Below are 18568 nucleotides of genomic sequence, written 5' to 3'. Positions count from 1 at the left end.
ATCTCCAACAAGGATGAGAGGGCAGACTACGGATTTTTGCGGCATACATCAGAAGTAATGATTTTCTGCGAAGATGTAAGGGAGGTTCATGAGCTTCGATGTACAGACTTTGAACAGGGGAGGTTCTGAATGCGCCTAGAGCGACTCTCAAAGCACAGTGCTGGATGGTGTTTAGTCGTTCTAAAGTACTTTTCCTCGCTGAATCATATACTGGAGAGACATAGTCCAAGCGAGACCTGATGAGAACTCTATAAAGATGGATGAGGGTATGACGATCAGCGCCCCATGACATGGATGACACACACCGGAGTATGTTTAATTTCTTCATGCAGATGGTTCGAAGATAGGCCACATGTGCTTGAAAGTTCAGTTTCCTGTCTAGTATCAGACCAAGGAAACAGACATTGTGAGCAAGAGGAACTGGTACGTTGTTTATCTTTAGTTCTGGATCAGGATGAAGTGACCGAATTTTGCAGAAATGAGTGGTAGTGGTTTTCTGCTCAGCGAGATTATATCCATTTTGTAGGGTCCAGGATTGAATTCTCGTTAAAGCAATTTGTAGCTGTCTTTCGATAGTATTCATGTTTGCGATTGGCAGGATATGGTGAGATCGTCAGCATACATGTATACTTCAATCGTTTTTGGAAGTTCTTCCAAAATATTGTTGATCCTAATCGCAAATAGGGTTGGACTCAATATGGAACCCTGTGGGACACCCTCTTCTTGAATGTGAGATGTTGACAGCATGTTTTTATACCGGACCTGAAATGTACGCAGTTTTAAAAAGTTCTGAATTATTAAAGGGAGATGTCCTCTCAGCCCCAACTGATGCATATCTTTGATAATACCATGACGCCATGTGGTGTCAAATGCTTTGTGAATATCCAGGTTGACCATCACTAGATGTTGCTTTCTGACGAAGGCATTACGAATGTTGGATTCAATTTTTACAAGTACATCTAGGGTGGACCTGTTTTTACGGAAGCCATATTGGTGATCAGAAAGGAGATTTTCGGAGTCTAGAATCCAGGTGAGCCTCTTATGTACCATCCTTTCAAAGATTTTGCCCAGACAGCTTGTCAATGATATTGGTCTGTAATTCTCAACTAGAGAAGGATCTTTGCCTGGTTTTGGAACAGCACAAATATAGGAATGACGCCATGACAGAGGATACGTATTTTCAGAGAAGATCCGGTTATAAAAGAGTAATAGTGTGCCAAGATCAGCTTCACACAGATGCTTCAGCATACTGTAGTGAATGCTGTCTGGTCCTGCTGCGCTGTTCGGAGATTTTCTCAAAGATTCTCTCAGTTCAGATAGAGTAAACAGCTGGTTATATGGAAGTGAAAGTCTACTTGTGAAATTAAACTTATGACGTTCTGAATCAGTTTTACTGCATTGAAAGGAGATTACATAAGAGGAACAGGCAGAAATGTTATAAAACGATTCGGCTAAAGCATTTGCAATGTCAGTAGGAGAGGATAAGTCCTGCCCATTGCATTGTATTATTGGAGATTGCTGCGGTAGAAATTTCCCATTGAGAGCTTGAATTTTTCTCCAAATGATTCGAGTGTCAGTATTTTTGTTAATATCTGAGGCGAATTTAATCCAGGAGTCACATTTTGCTGTCTTCCTTATTTGTCTTGCTTTGGCTCTGAGTTTTTTGTATATAATTAGGTTGGCGGTAGTTGGAAATTTGCGAAACTGGTTCCAGGCATGTTTTTTTCTCGTTTCGCTTTGGAGCATTCTTCATTCCACCACTGATTTTGGTGTACCCGCTTGCACTGGTTAGATTTTGGAATGGAAATTTCTGCTGCAGATAATATGTGGCTTGTAATGTGATCAGTTATGTCATCAATACGATTTTGTTGTACATATAGTTTGTCAAGTAGAACACAAGTTGAATAGTTTTTCCAGTCTGCTTTATGAAAATTCCAAGAAGTGCGGCCTTTAGGACATGACACCGTCTGTGTTTGAATTGAACTGATGATAGGAAAATGGTCACTGTGCAATGGATCATTTAGCACTAACCATTCCATGCTTGGAAAAAAGAGAGGCTGAACATATTGATAAGTCTATGGCTGATGTACTACCTGTAGGTAGTTGAATATGAGTTGGAGAGCCAGAATTTAACAGTCAGGTTATGGTTATCCAGGAATATTTCTATTAATTGGCCTCTCCTATCCATGATGGAAGATCCCCACAATGGATGGTGACCGTTGAAATCGCCGAGTAAACAGACTGGAGGTGGCGATTGTTTGATAAGATTGTCAAGTTCAGTCTGGGAGCAAGGATAATTCGGTAGGATATAAATGGATGCCAGGGTTAGTGATATTCCCATTGCTATCCGAACCGCTACAACTTCTAAAGAGGTTTGTAGTTGGAGATGTCTTGACGGTATGTTAGTTCTGATAAGAATAGCCACCCCACCACAAGCAGGAGTGTCAGAATCCCTGTCTCGCCTAAACATAGAATAATTTTTAATTTTCAGAGAAACTTGTGGTGATAAAAAGGTTTCCTGTAAACATACACCTATTGCTTTAGTTTCTATTAGTAAATCATTCAAGTCATCTATATTACTGCGTAATCCTCTACAGTTCCATTGAAGGAATTTATTCATTTGTTGGATTTACTTGAGGAAGATTGATCTGACTGTTTTTTCTGGGAAGGTTTCTGTCTGCTTAGTTTTGATTTTTCATTTCTGGGAAAGGTTGGGAGTCCTGTATCCATGGTATCACTAGCATGTAACTCTAGTACTGTCTCTTCATCCTCTGACTGAACCTCCATTTCCACGTTGCTAATGCGTGGTTTCACTTTCTTCTGGTTTTCAACAGTAGCTGATTTCGTTGTTTCGGGCAAGGTTGAGATAGCATCAGTTGGGATGTTGACTGGAGTGTTGCTGGTCTCATTGACTGTAGTTTTCTTATTATAAGTTAGCACAGTTTTGGCCCAGGTGGCAAAGGAAATATTCGGTTCGATGGAGACATCTGTTTGGGTTGATGCTGAGCGGCTATTTTTGGTGACCGATGCATATGATCGGCTAGGCATGGTTAGCATTATTTGCTTTCTTGCTTCAGGGTATGTGACTTTATGTTCCACTTTATACTTTTGGATTTTTTTCCCTGTTTTCCAAAGGTCACACGCTTTAGAAAATGCAGGATGGCTTTCTTTACAGTTTGGGCAAGTGGGAGTGGAGGCTGTACAGTCTCCTTGGGAATGCTCCTTGGAGCCGCAAATAGGGCACACAGCATCGCCTCGGCATGCCGTCTGAGAAGGGCCGTACTTCTGGCACTTAAAGCAGCGAATGGGATTCGGGATGTAGGGTCGAATCTTGCAGTTTAAGTAACCTGCTTTTACAGAAGATGGGAAATTCGGAGTACTGAATGTCAAAATAATGGACCTGGTTGGTAATAGGTTGCCATCTTTTTTCGTCATAATTCTCCGTGCATGAGTCACTTTTTGTTCGCTAAGCTCTTGAATGATTTCTTCCTCAGACACATTTAGTAAGTCCCATTCGCTGATAACTCCTTTAGAGGTGTTCAGAGTGTTATGGGCTGTTACCGACACAGGAATATTGTTAAAAGTTGTTAATTTTAACAATTTTTCTGAGTGATTTGGCTTAGAAGCTTCAATTAGAGGGTCTCCGGATTGGAGACGTTTAATCATTTTGGGAGATCCAACAACCGATTCTAAACATTTCTGTATTAGGAAAGGCGATAGCTTGCCAACAGGTTGTGTGGATAGGGAATGCATTATCAGAAATGCTGGCATGTCTGTTGTTTGTATTTCTGTCCGTAGTCTCTTCGGAAGATTCAAGTCATGCTCTGAATCAGAGTTGACGGATCTGGAGCCCGTGGACTCTAGCGATGGATATGCATCGCAATCCATCGCTGCTCCTTTTAGCACCGGAAGAGGGAATTCCTTCTCCCAGGCTACCGACCCCGCCACGTGGAGGCAGGAGCGGTGCCAACCAGTGACCAAGCGATCAGCAGAAGAGGAGAGCAGTATGTTGCTAGCGATAGCAGTAATGTTGCTAGCGTTGAAGCAGTGACGTTGCTCAGCGAGGGAAGCAGTAACGTTGCGAGCGGTGGAGGGATTAATTAAGCACTAGTACTCGCCCTAGGAAAAACGCTAGAAAATCGCACTAGAAAGATCGCTTGGGAACTATCGCTTGGCACTCGGGGCCCAGTAGTTCCCACTTGGTGGGAACTACTGGAAACAACCTTATGCTGTATACTGATTCACGTAAACTATTGTTTCCTGTAAAATTCCTGCAAATTATTGTTTCCAGTAGTTCCCACTTCAGCAGCAAGAAATCAATAAAAAGCATAACCATAAACGGGTCTTGGCATAAAATTTTACAGGAAAAAGATGGAGTCCCAGGATTTGAAGAAAATCGTAAAGATCTGGTACAGAAATGTTACAAAATTTGCAACAGATTTGGGGGAGGGGGGATGTCAATGAGCAATCAATTCATGATTGCCTTAAATATGACAAAAAAAATATAGCTGGCCATGAAGTACTACACGGTAAAGAAATTTTACATCATATAATGACTATTACACCAGCACTAAATTATGGTGAACCGGAAGAAGAGTTGATACTGTCACAAGTTTTTGCTTTAAAGCATGCAGAAGCACTTCTTGACTACCTCAAACAGCAAGACGATGGTGTTCTGTCGGAAAAAACGATTTTAAGAAATATTCAAAGCACCATTCATCAAAAAGTTGCAAAAGGAAAAAAAACAATCTATCTTTTATAATTTCACATTTTTATGTGAATTGGACTGGATTTTGATTTTATTGGTGCATTAGTGTCTAAGACTATTATGCACCAAGGCTATTATATATATAATTATATATATATTATGCGGCAAGACACTAAGTGAATTGATTTTCGCTTATCTCGCCTATTTTTCACAAAATTATAAAATTAAAATATTATGTTAAAAAATATATATATATTATGTACCCCCATTGGCAGCCGATGCAAGCATACATCATTAACTATAGGTATGCTTTTATACTTATGCAAGCATTGCATTAGACACACTTTGGACACACAAGTAGTGCATGGTAAGTTTATCTATCACCATATTTTTTTAGGTAGGTTGCTGAACATTTTTTGATGTTTTTTTGATTAATCAGGGAATCGATTATCAGGAATTTTATATTTATCATCTATCCATATGCATTTCTTGTGACTGTCTTAATACAAAGGTTTGTTTATTTTTTTTTTTGACCTCTGTGTGCGCTTCGTGTTCTGAAAAATGGATGAAAAATTATGTAAATTCTAATTCAAGCTTACCTTTCATGAGACATTAAGGAATTCGCATAATTTAAAAGCAAAAATTCTCGAAGGCATACAGGGTAACTGCAAGTCAAGAAAGCATATAAAATTGAGTTATTAAACTTTTTCTTATATATATAAAGAAAAGAACCAAAAATTAATTGTACATTGTCACCAATAAAAAAACTAAATCAGTTTTAAAAAAATAATAATAAATATTGGAAATTTAATAAAAAAAATATCATGTATTAATTATATATTTACCTACTTTTATTATTTTTTGTTTTACCAATCTTTCCATCTTGAAATTTAAAAGTATGCTTTTTGTATCAGAAATAATTTTGCCAAATACTTTCATAAGAAAATGGAAAACAATAAGAATAAAAAATTTAAATGAACTAAATAGCAAATGAACGAATAGTTAGGTTGTTCTGGGATTACCAGTGTGTTTCTTATGGTACAGTAATTCCCTGACTTATGTAAATTTTTTCACTCTTTTTTTTTATGATTGTAAAATTTCAAACAGTAAAAAGGAAAAAAAAGAAAAAAAAAACACAACCGATAACAATGAACACATCATGCACAAGTGAGATACGGAGTAACAAGCTTAAAAAATAGGAATAAAGAGAAGATTCTGAAAATTCATTAATGTTTTTTTTTTTTATATGACTGAACATTTCAGTGAATGGGGATACACATTTCACCATAATAACGTTTAAAAACCCACAGAATTCCATTTATCGGTATTATCGCAAATGCAATAAGATCGAGTTTACAACCCATTTACAATAAATTGCACTAACAGAAAAACCCAATAAACTAGAAACTGCAAATTGTCTTCATTGCTTTATGGCAGTGACCTCCAGAAATGTGCTTTAGTAAAATCTGAGCATGTGAGCTCGCATGAGATGATAATAGTATGTTTCCACCTTAACCCTGTGAAGTTTTTTACAGAAAATTTCATTTTGACCGTTATCATGGTGCCAACTAAGGGAATAAGTGACAGCGGTACTAGTAAATCAACCAAGAAAAGGAAAGTGATTGATTTGGATCAGCAAATTAAAATAATAAGGACGTATGAAAAATGGTCAAACATTAACAAGTTTGTTGTTTGTTATTTGGTTTTTAGGAGCATTAGCAACTAAGGCCATATTGCTCCGGGATATGTGGTTGTCATTCCCTGACCTTTCCGCACCCTCTGTATTTAGTGGTAATGGGCTCAAACCCCGGTGTAATCAAGAAGAGTGTGCTACGCACTGCTGCTCCTTCCCACCTGGCTACGGAAGCGCCCACATTAACAAGTATCACACAGAATTTCGATTTGTCAGTGTCAACAGTGAACACGATAATAAAGAAAAAAGAGAATATGAGAAGTGGTGAAGGGATTGGCACCAATGAAGTCAACCAAGGCTACGAAATACATATCAGTTTTTAGAGTACAATAACATGCATTTTTTCTTCTTTTTATGTTTTCTTTTCATATGTGCCACTCTGGCTACTTCATCGCTGTCACCAGATAAAGTTTGTAATAGAACAAATTAAAAGTATACAGTAGAACCTGGATAAGAAATTCCTACATAAGAAGTTTTCCCCTGTGTATTATTATAATGATGTTTTCCCACTTAATACGTTTCTAAATATAGAAATTATTTATTTTTAATATTAAAAAAATATTAAACATTATAAACATTTGGTAATCAAACAAGTTAGTGCCAAGCATCATTTTAGCTCGTAGTAAACCACTGAAGTAGGTGAAATAACATTGTTTTTGATTGATATATCTCATATTGTAACGCTTTCACAACGAGTTGCCTTGATATTGCACTACCTCCAATAAGCAAAGCTTCACCAATGGAGAAGACTAATGTTACTTATTCTGGCAGATATCACCACCCAAGGGTGGTGGTATCTGCTGAGAATCTATTGGCGAAGTGTTGCCTATTCGAGAATCCATTGTCAGAGCGTTGCTTATTCAAGGTAGTTCAATATCAGGGCAACTCGTGAAGGCACAGAAACGATGCCATTGCACCTACTTTGGTGGTTTACTACAAGCTAAAACAATGCTTGACATTAACTTGTTTGATTAGTGAATGTTCCATAGTCTGAGGCTTTCAGCACTAAAACATTTTTATTGTAAGCATTTTGATATAATGGAAGTGACATATTGCAATTGTTTTCATCGATATCCTTATGGATATCGATGAAAACAATTGCAATACATAGACCACGTTAAGCATTAAGTTCTGATGGTTGTGAACAGTTCGGAATTACTTAGTGGATTGTTGCTCTGTCTTAATTGTAATTGTGACCTTTTGAAACTCCAAAGAAGCTCATTCTTCCAACTTGGTAATGAACAAAATGTTCCTTACCAAGTTTAATGAACAGAATGTTAAGCAACTAGAAATTGCTTAACATTCTGTTCATTGTTTAAAAATGTTTCCCAGAGTAAAATGTTTATTAATTCTGAAATAGTTCTTAAAAATCATCTTTAACTTATGTATGTGTACCTTTTCATTTTTATTTGTGTAGTTAGTATTTCATATCCTTAGGTCATTTTCCCCATCTAAAAAGTTTTCCTACATAAGAAGTTCTAAAGTATAACCATTTTTCTATCTATATAACCAATTAATTGAAAAATATATAACTTTTTTTCTTCATTCTTCTGAGGATATTATGTGGTTTTTTGTAATTTTGGGATATCAGGGCTATAGTAGCAATATCTTATTAGTCATTCCTGAGTTACATAAACTCAACTTAATTAAGAAGTCCTGGAATGTATCTCTTACATATGTCGGTGACTTACTGTATTAGATGTGATCTCTGTTGTGTATATTACATTTGACCCAATGTTTGTTCACGAGTAGGTTTCCAAGTGGTGGGAGCTGTATAAAAATCTTGAGAATAAATGAAAGGCGGAGGAGGAACAGCAAATGCTAGAATGGAATGGCAATGTATTGTATAATGCCATATGCACATAGTGTGTGTTGTGTAATACCATACACATATAGTGTATAACAAATTACACTCTGTGTGTGTGTGTGTGTGTGTGTGTGTGTGTGTGTGTGTGTGTGTGTGTGTGTGTGTGTGTGTGTGTGTGTGTGTGTGTGTGTGTGTGTGTGTGTGTGTGTTATAATTGCTGTATTACTAATATAAGATGGTGCGGTGTCCTTATAACCTTATAAGTTATGAGATGGTGCGGTGTCCACTCCTCTTTGTTATCAGGCAATATCACAACCTTGCTTATTGGAGGCTTGAAGTGGTGGAACGCTCAAGTCCTCACAGCAAAGCTCCACCAACCTTCCATCATGCAATATGGTTGATGTCGGTACCTCTATTGTCAGGGAGACAGGGAATATAGTATGCAAAAAGAATAGGTAGAACAGGACCAGGGTATGTCTGCCAGGGCAAAAGTTGATGACGATGTATAGAAAATATCATCTTTTAAGGGCATAAAAGCTGATATTCTTGTACACGTTGGCACTAATGACCTTAAGAGTAAGAGATCTGCAGATTTACTTACAAGTACAGGTCAATGCTGAAAAAAAAGTCGCAAGTTAGGGTTAAATTTGAAAGTGTCTGCAATTCTGCCCAGACATGATAGGAGGGAGTATATGATGAGAGCCTTGTCAATCAATTCGGCCTTTGGAGAGATTGTGCAAGGCTCAAGGAGTAGAATTTTTTTCAGCTTGGTCTGTGCTTGCTAACAGGAGAGACTGCCTCTACAGGGATGGGATACACTTAAATAGAAAGAGTGCAAGAATATTTGCTGATGCTATCGAGGCAGGGTTAGGTGGGTCGAAAAACTGCTAGTTTGGGGGCAATTCACAGATTAAAAGATTAATGGTAGCCGCAGGCAGAAGCAAAAGAGATTCTTGCACTGCTTCTATTGTAATGAGCAGAAGCCTAGAGAGCAAGTTGCTAGGGATTTCATGAGCTGCTGCAAATCATCACGGAACAAGAAAATACACAGGCTGTGTTAAGATAACTAAGAGTAAGAACAAGTGTTATTACAAGTAATGCATGTATACTTGCATAGACACTAATGCTAGAAGTATAGTAAATAAAATTGATGAATTTGAAGTACTGATCAAGACATCAAAGGCAGTTATTGTTTGATATCAGAGATATGGTGTCACACAGATATAAGTAGTGCAGAACAGAATTGGAATTTGGGGAGTACAATGTGTACAGAAAGGATAGGCAGGGTATGAAGGGAGGAGGGGTTATGCTATTAGTTAAGAAACAAAATCTACGGAAGTGCATCCAGTTGACACAGATGTACTGTGCAATGTTGAGTCAGTTTGGTGTGATATAAACACTGGGAAAGGGAAAATGAGAGTAGGAGTATGTTATAGGCCTAATGATGCTGATGAGTACAATGAACAGTTGTGCAGAGAAATAGAATGGCCAGTAAATCAGAATGTCATGTAATGGGGGGATGTTAACTTTCCAGATATTGACTGGAACTTGTGGATTGGTCACTCGCACAGTAAGAAGACTTTTGTGGATTTATTGGACGATTGTTTTCTACAGCAACATGTTCAAGGGGCAACCAGAGGGAGTAATACCCGTGATCTGATTATCAGCAGTGATGACACATGCATTAGGAATTTACAGATAAAGGAACCACTAGGTGACAGTGATCACAGTGTACTGATGTGGGATTTACTTAAAGATGTAACTACAATCAAGGGTAAACGGAAGGGTTTTTGTTTTCACAAAGGTGACTACAGAGTGGGATAAACCGATGATGTTACCAACGGTGAATTCTAAATGGGAAGCCTTCATGAACTTAATCTTGGAGGCTACTAGGCTTTTCATACCAACTAAGAAATACTCTTCAAAGTTCAGGCCTAAATGGATGTCAGATGAATTAATGAGGCTCATGGCGGAGAAGAAAAATGCATGACATGCATATAAATTATCAGGAGACAGAGAAGCCTATGACAGATATAAGCTGGTCTGTAATCAAGTCACAAAGGAGGTTAGGCAGGCAAAGGCAGATTATGAGAAATGTTTGGCAAAGGATGCAAAGAAAAACAGCAAAGAGTTCTTTACTCTAGAAGGAACGGGAATTAATCAGATTGGTCCACTTAACATAGATGGCTCGACTATTGATGATCCTGCTCAAGTAGCTGATAAACTGAATGAGTATTTTGCATCTACATTCACACATGGAAAGTTATTCAAGTAATTCAAAGTATATCGGAGTCCCCCAGTGTTCGGTGCTGAGCCCATTGTTGTTTTGCATATTTCTCAATGATATCGATGAAGGTATATCAGGCTTAATGTCTAAGTTTGCAGATGATACAAAGGTTAGCAGGGTTGTTAATGACACTAAAGACAATATGCTACTGCAACAGGATCTAGAAAAGTTAGGCAGATGGGCTGTGAAGTGGCAACTGAAGTTTAACATTGACAAATGCAAAGTACTGCATATGGGTAGCTGTAACCCAAGAGAAACTTACCAACTATGTGGTACTACACTCAGAGAGATGGAAAATGGAGAAGACCTGGGAGTAATTGTGCAGTTAGATATGAAGTTCTCTGAGCAGTGCAGATGGGCTGCCAGGGCAGGTCATGGAGTTTTGTCAATGATACATAGGAATTTTTCTAGCAGAGATAAGGAGGTGATTATTCCTTTGTATAAGGCAATGGTCAGGCCACACCTTGAGTACTGTATACAGGTCTGGAGGCCTCATTTTAGGAAGGATGTAGAGTTGCTAGAACGACTACAGAGAAGGGCAACAAGATTGGTGAGAGGAACAAAGGGGCGTGCTTATGAAGAAAGGCCTAAGTTATGCAAGTTGCAGTATCTGGAGACTAGGCACCTGCAAGGTTTGTTTGTTTGTTATTTGGTTTTAGGAGCATTAACAACTAAGGCCATATTGCTCCGGGAATATGCGGTGGTCATTCCCTGACCTTTCCGCATCCTCCGTATTTGGTGGGCACGGGCTCGAACCCCGGTCTAATCAAGAAGCATGTGCTACGCACTGCTGCTCCTGCCCACCTGGCTACGGAGGTACCTACCTGCGAGTTGATCTGACTGAGGGGTATAAGGCCTTGAATGGTTTGCAGGCACCTGCGAGGTGATATGATTGAGGTGTATAAGGCCTTGAATGGTTTGAGCAGGCTCAATGCTGACGGGATACTTCTGCTTGCTCAGACTAAGAACTTGGGGGAGCATAGATTAAAATTGAGGAAAGACAGTTGTAGAATAGATGTGCAGAAGTTTGGTTTAGCCAACAGGAAGTTGATAGCTTAAATAAATTTAAGGCTGAAATAGACTAACATTTGGAGTGACCGGTTTGGTGAAATGGGAAGGGGTTTTTTTTGGCTGATGTTGTATACGTTTGCTTTCTTGCATCATATGCATCAATAATACTAATGTCTTTTGAGGGTATGGCTCTTAAACAGTATTTGCTGGACAGCCCTAGTTAATTCAGAGGGATGAACCTATTGGTAATTCTCTAGGAGGCTCCTGGAACACCTAGCACATAATCTTGCCACCTCTACTCTGCTAGATGATGACTGGAAGGATTCTGAGTAGCATATGTGCAGGGGTACTGACAAGGCCCACATTATATCAAGGAGCTCAATATATTTTTGCTGTGTGTGTATTCACCAAATCAAGAAATTTCGCTCCTTGATACAACAAGCACCCATAACTTAATCTACAGAATGCATCATGAATTGTCAAGCTAACAGAACAAATTATCTGTGAAAATATCCATTTCCAATTACAGTCTCACAGCCCACTTACTTTCCCTGACAGAACTCCACTATCTCTTGCCTCAACCACTTGCAAATCTCGCTTGTCCTAATTATTTATTATACTATTACTGTTTCTTCAAAGGTGGTACTCGTACATATGTCCACTCTGATATGCCCTACTAAAGACTTGGTAATTTGGAATTGCCTCTTTTCAACCTTCTCTGGCTGAAAATCTTTCTACCCCATTCTGCCAAAATTATATATTGCCTCTATCATTAATCCCAACTCCACCAATCATTTGGAACTCTGACTCTGTTTCAATGAAACTCGGTTTTCTACAGTTCAACTTTCCTAGAAGTGAATTTTCCATGGTGATTTTACCATTCGCAACTGCAGCTGGCTTCAGTTTTCCAGTCAGACAGATCCACAAGGAACCATGCAGCTGGATAAAATGCCAAGGCTTTTGAAATTACTAATGATGTTGCACAGATTGCTCATTTACCTACAGAATAGCATACAATCCCAACTGCACACTTAACACTCAAATTTTTCTCACAATCAACTTTTCAGGCTATATGGTCCAGATTAGTGGTGCTCTAGGAACAACAAATCACAATGTAGCGATGGAATCTTATTCACGATAGGAAAGGTTCTTCAAAAGAAGCTTTCCAATCTTGGCCTCATGTTATTTTGCATTACAAGAATGCAAAATGGGATAATCTGCAAGATTTCTATTCTTCTTTTCATTGGTTGGATTACTGTTGGGAATCCTCTGATGTCAATGTTTGCTCAGATCATGCCAGTGAATTTATTTTCATAGGAATGAAATTCTTTATTCACACTTCACCTTAAAATCTCATCCTTTATCCAAACCTGGTTTAATAATAAATATGCTAAGACTAAGATAAGAATACTGTATATCGCAACTTGCTTGCAACCAAATCTAAAGTTTCAATTTCTGCCTACACACCGAAGGTTGAACAATTGTAAAGTAGTTATTAATCAGTCCAAAATAGATTTTGAATAGGCGAAGAGTAGAAAACTTACTTCTTGTCCAAATGGTAGTCAAGCATTTTGGTCTCTTGCTGAAGCTATTGGCAGAAATGTTTGTCCATCTATATTTACACCTGTTATTGTTATTTGGTTTTTAGGAGCATTAGCAACTAAGGCCATATTGCTCCGGGGATATGCGGTGGTCATTCCCTGACCTTTCTGCATCTTCTGTATTTGGTGGTGACGGGCCCCGGTCTAATCAAGAAGCGTGTGCTACGCACTGCTGCTCCTTCCCACCTGGCTACGGAGGCGCCTATACTTACACCTCTGTGAAAACCCTGATGGTTCTATTGCCTACTTGACTAAAGATAAAGTTGACTTACTACTGTCCTACTTTATCTTCCTCCCAGTAATAATTTACAGAGCTGGAGTTTGGTATCCTACGATGTTAGCCAACAACAAAACTAAACTAAACTAGGATCTATCTAGCTTATTATTCTACTCACAATAACTAGGAAATGCAACACTGTCAGTACTGGAGTACTGGATTACTTTCAAATCTAGGCACCTGCAAGGTTTTTTTTTAAATCTAGCTGCAGTACACCAGCTGGTGTACTGCAACTAGATTTAAAAGTAGTGAGAAGAGGATTGAACTATATACTTAGAAGAAAAACCCCTGCCAACATCTTGGGAATTAATCTTGACTTAATAGCTGATTCCAAACAGGAGAAGAAGCAAATACTGAACTGACTATATCAACAATGGCAGGACGGGTGGGATCAATCAGAAAAGGGGGAAGTCACTAGGAGGTTCCTGCCACTGGTAACCCTGGTCTCCCCGAACCTTATATGACTGCCCCAATTATCATCCCCAATTAATCAGCAAATTTGATAGTATATAACAGAGCTATGGTGCTCAATACGTTCTATGTTTATATCAATATTGGTAGAAGAATAAGAGAAATTTACCTCATTATGATACGTAGAACACTTCCGTACAATACGCTCCAGAAATTAAAATGAATAAAAGATTAATGCAAAATAATTACAGTTAAAAAATCAATTGAATACTTGCAAAAATTAACTAAAACCCAAAAAACAATTTTCTTTCCTGAAGCAAACAATGGTTTTCGAATGTGTGTAATGATCACAAGAATGGAAATTACAGTGCGTGAGCTTGAATCTTAAATCGAAAGATTTGTCCCCACGGATGTACGTGAAATGTCGCGATTATTTGTCTTCGCACATGTCAGCTTAACCGGAGGGGGATATCATACAGTGTGTGTGTAAGAGTCTTATTCAGGGTACTGTTATGAATGAGTTGAATCTGTAAATGAGGATTGAATGAGAATGTTCCATACATGTTGACTGTTGCACCCTGAATGATAAATGTCTTGTGCCTACTTCAGAAGGCCTGTTGGAAGTAACAGCCAAATCCTGCCAGTGTTTATTCTGAACTTCAATGGGGTTACCACATCGACATATTTTAAAATTTCAATCAATCTTGGACTTGTCCCTTTACAACGAAAATCTTTGCTTAAAAGATAAACCTGAAATGATTTAAAATCACACCATCTTTTTTTTTTAAATCAGCTTAATGTAACTAGGGCAGAAAGTACTTTAACTAAACAAAGATCATTAATCAATCATCAAAAATTCAAAATGATGAATTATGAGTATCTTACACTTTCAAAGCTTATACTGGATATATATTAATAAATATTTAATGTAATCTCTGGATTAAACGGTACAAATGAGAGTGTAAAGACTGGTCATTTGTATGAACTATGCGGTGACTGCGTGAATGCACTGTGATTTGCTCAAAGAAAGTCCTGTCTTCATTTAGGTGGAAACTGTGTCCTGTCTGAATATGTGATGATGGACGAAATGAGATAAAGGAGTGAGCGTTGTGTACAGTTAGAAACCAATCTATCCATAAAAAGTAAAAACAATAAATAAATAAAAATAAAAAAGTAAAAATAAAATAAAAATTATTAGTATGATAGCTGTATACTGGGAGCAATAAATCATTAGTATGTGTTGTTCTAACACGCCCCCCCCCCCCCACACCCAAATGGGCATGGTGTGGATATCCTGACGCTGGCTATAGCTGATCTGGCTGGTGTGGCATTATTCATAGGGAACCACTGTTCTCGGTGCGATGTCTGCCCAACATAGGACACCATGCCCTATGCTTTAATCCCTATTTACCCACACTTCCTTCTACCAACTATCTTTCCCATTTTCCCCTTGGTGGTCCCTAGCACCACAAATCTATACATTTCTTTTTGTTCCCTGTGTGGATGATGGGCTTCTTTCACAGAAGTGGCCCTCTATTCCTATAATTTTCTACTTCTTGGTGGACAGCCTTCCTATAATCCACTCTAACCTTTATCTTTACTCTGATCCCTCACCCTCCACTCTCACCCCATTTGACATCTTCCCCTTCTAGATGGATTTCTTTTTTACATTAGGATCAAACCTGGCAAGCTCAGTCACAGTCCAGGGTTTCCCCCATCAGAGTCTTTCTTCTACTGTACTCAGCTGCCTCCCCAAGGTGATGGACAGAAATGCAGGGTCCCGCTAACTGCCCTAGTGGCAAAAAGACAGAGGAACAACAGACCAACATAACCCCACACACTACACTATGCAAACTACCACAAATACATCTCTGGCATTTACAGAGTTTGTACTGTGTCTTAAAGCATATTTTGTAGTTTATAGGGGGAACCCGGCAGTTGTACTAAATAAGAAATAAATGACATTAAAAGTAGGAGCCATGAGTTAGGGTTGAATTCAAAAGTATGGAATTCTACCCACACATGATAGGAGGGCGCATATATGATGAAAGCCTTTCAATAAATTGGGCACTGGAGAGATTGTGCAAATCTCATGGGGTAGAATTTTTCTCGATGTGGTCAGTGCTTATTAATAGGAGAAACAGCTTCTACAGGGATGGGATACAACACTTAAATAGAAAGGGTGCAAGACTATTCGCTGATGCTATTGAGGAACTGTTAGGTGGGTAAGAAAACTGATAACTTAAAGGGAATGGACTAACAGTGCCATTGGCCACTGTTAGTCCATGAATACATGGACTAACAGTGGCCAATGGCAGAGGTGAATGATTCTTGCACTGCTTCTATTGGAATGAGCAGCAGCCTGGAAACTAAGGTGCTGGGGATTTCAGGGACTGCTGGGAGTCATTGCGGAACAAGTAAATACATGTATACTTCCGTGTACACCAATGCTAGGAGTTTAGTAAATAAATTAGATGAATTTGAGGTGCTAGTCAAAACATTAAAGCCAGATACAATTGGGATATCAGAGCTGTGGTGTCACACAAATATAAGGTATGACACCACAGCTCTGATGTCACACAAATATAAGGTATGCAGAATTGGTATTTGGAGTGTATAATGTGTACAGAAAGGATAGGAAGGGAGGAGGGGCTATGCTGTTTGTTAAGAAACACAAAATCTAAGGAAGTGCATCGAGTTGGCATGAGTGGACAGTGCAATGTTCAGTCAGTTTGGTGTGACATTAGCACTGGGAAAGCAAAATTGAGAGTAGGAGTGTGTTATAGGCCTGACTCTGATGAGTATAATGAACAACTGTACAGAGAAATAGAGTGGGCCAGTAAATCAGACTGTCCTATAATGGAAGATTTTAACTTCCACAAGTCCTATAATGGAGGATTTTAACTTCCAAGATATACTGGAACTTGTGGTTGGTCACTCGCACACTAGCAAGGCTTTTGTGGATTTATTTGATAACTGTTTTCTACAGAAGCATTTTCGAGAGGCGACCAGAGGGATTAATAATCGATCTGATTATCAGTAGTTCTTCATGCATTAAGAATCTGCAGATAAAGGAACCACTAAAGGTAATCCTGGATGCAAACTTCACTTATAAACAACAACTCCAAGTCAGTATTCTAATGCCTTGAGAGCATTCTGGGGAATGAAAATAGATTTGTGCAAAACTCATAATAAACAAATAATCAAGAAACACCTCATAACTTACTTCAGTAGTGTGCTCTCTTATGCCATGGAAGTTTGGTCTTCTCTACCACCCACCGGCTTCTGGAAACTATGGAGCCTTGAATTCTGGGTGCTGCAGGGGCCAACTTGTGGTCTCACCAGATTTACATGACCTCTAACCTGCATTCTGCTCCAATCTGAAATACACACCTGCAGTGCACAGAGCCCATGTGCTAAAAATGAAGGCATTCCTTCATCTGTGCTCATCTAAGCATGATCACATCAACATCCCGAACACGGTTGGTTAGCGTTTACAAGGAAAACACCTCTGCAGTAGGCCCTCCTTGTGCTCGAAGCTCCAGAGGTTACAGAGTTTCAATAGACACTTCCCAAATGTGACTCTAGACACTCTCAACTCGCTCAACATCAACATTGATCTATGGTCTATTGACAAGTCATATCGAGATGGCATCTTGGCCTAATTCTCTGTATTCATAGGACAGGTGTGTAATTGCCAGGTATAGTATGCTGATGTCATGTTATGTGCTGCTCAATTTGTAATCTTCTGTTTTCTAATTCCTACAGATCCACTTTTCTAATATTTCTGGCTTGTTTTTACTGTGTACTTATTTATTTTATTATTATTAGATCAACTAAGACAACAATGGTGAGATCAAGACAACCTCTAAGAGCTACAACAGAACAGGTGTTAAAAGGCCTAAGCAGGACCAAGTCCATAACGATGATGATTTTAGCTTAATTTTGTAATGCAGCTGTACTTTATATTTCTGTTTTCAGTCCCTTGTTTAGATAATGTATTATTAGATTCCTCTGGGTATTTGTTTAAGGAATCACATATACACACACTTTAGTCAATAAAGAAACATTATTATTATTTGAATATATTACTAATTTCATGCTTCCCAGGTTCCCTTGCTGAACCTGGAAAGCATTCCCTTGCTTTTACCTTACCACAAAAGGACTTTTTTCTGTAAATACTGATGTACAGCAGCTGTTCAATTTATTTGCATCCAATCTGATTCCTTTCTTCATTATATTCACATACTTGGTAAAGCTCCTTGTTTCTGTTCTTTGCTCTTTTAGCCAATGATTTCTTACAATGGCTTTGCCAGCTTAACTTTTCAGTAGTGCTATCACAGATCAACTTGCAGCTGTTAGAGGTTTCACTATTTTGCATCATTATGTACTTTTTCTCCTGCACTTTTTTTCTGCTCTATTAAACTGGCCAGTGTGTTATTCATCCATCTTGGCATCTTTCCCATGCTACAATTTCTTTGGGGGGAGGATATATAAATATATATACGTGCACATGCGCACACACACCTTCTGTGACCATAGCTTTAAAGGAATACAATAATTCTAATATATGGTATTTTCAGCTCTGTATGCTTAATGGGCTCGGTTGGCAGGGTTATGTTGCACCTTCAGCTAGTATAATCTCCTTTCCTAAAATTAAGACCTGTTTCTTTGACTTGCCTTTAACAATTGCTACCTCTGTCCTCATTATCATCCAATTTCCTCCATGATTCCTCCCCATTAACAGTTTCTGTTCTATTATGTTATCTGGTT

The 18568-nt window shown here is 38.5% G+C and overlaps 1 protein-coding gene across 1 annotated transcript in view; it reads right to left on the bottom strand.

The window, feature by feature from the left end:
- The window catches only part of Nup75 (nuclear pore complex protein Nup75), a 459526-nt gene that overhangs the window by 153421 nt on the left and 287537 nt on the right, over window positions 1-18568 (bottom strand). The window contains exon 15 of the mRNA XM_090389073.1: window positions 5308-5373. Within this exon, the coding sequence (XP_090245199.1) occupies window positions 5308-5373 (66 nt within the window). The remainder of the gene's footprint in view (window positions 1-5307; window positions 5374-18568) is intronic.

Source organism: Mastigoproctus giganteus, chromosome 14, assembly GCF_048544385.1.
Source record: "Mastigoproctus giganteus isolate SK-2022 chromosome 14, ASM4854438v1, whole genome shotgun sequence".
Taxonomy (NCBI): Eukaryota; Metazoa; Arthropoda; class Arachnida; order Uropygi; family Thelyphonidae; genus Mastigoproctus; species Mastigoproctus giganteus.
This window is presented reverse-complemented; position numbering and strand designations above follow the sequence as displayed.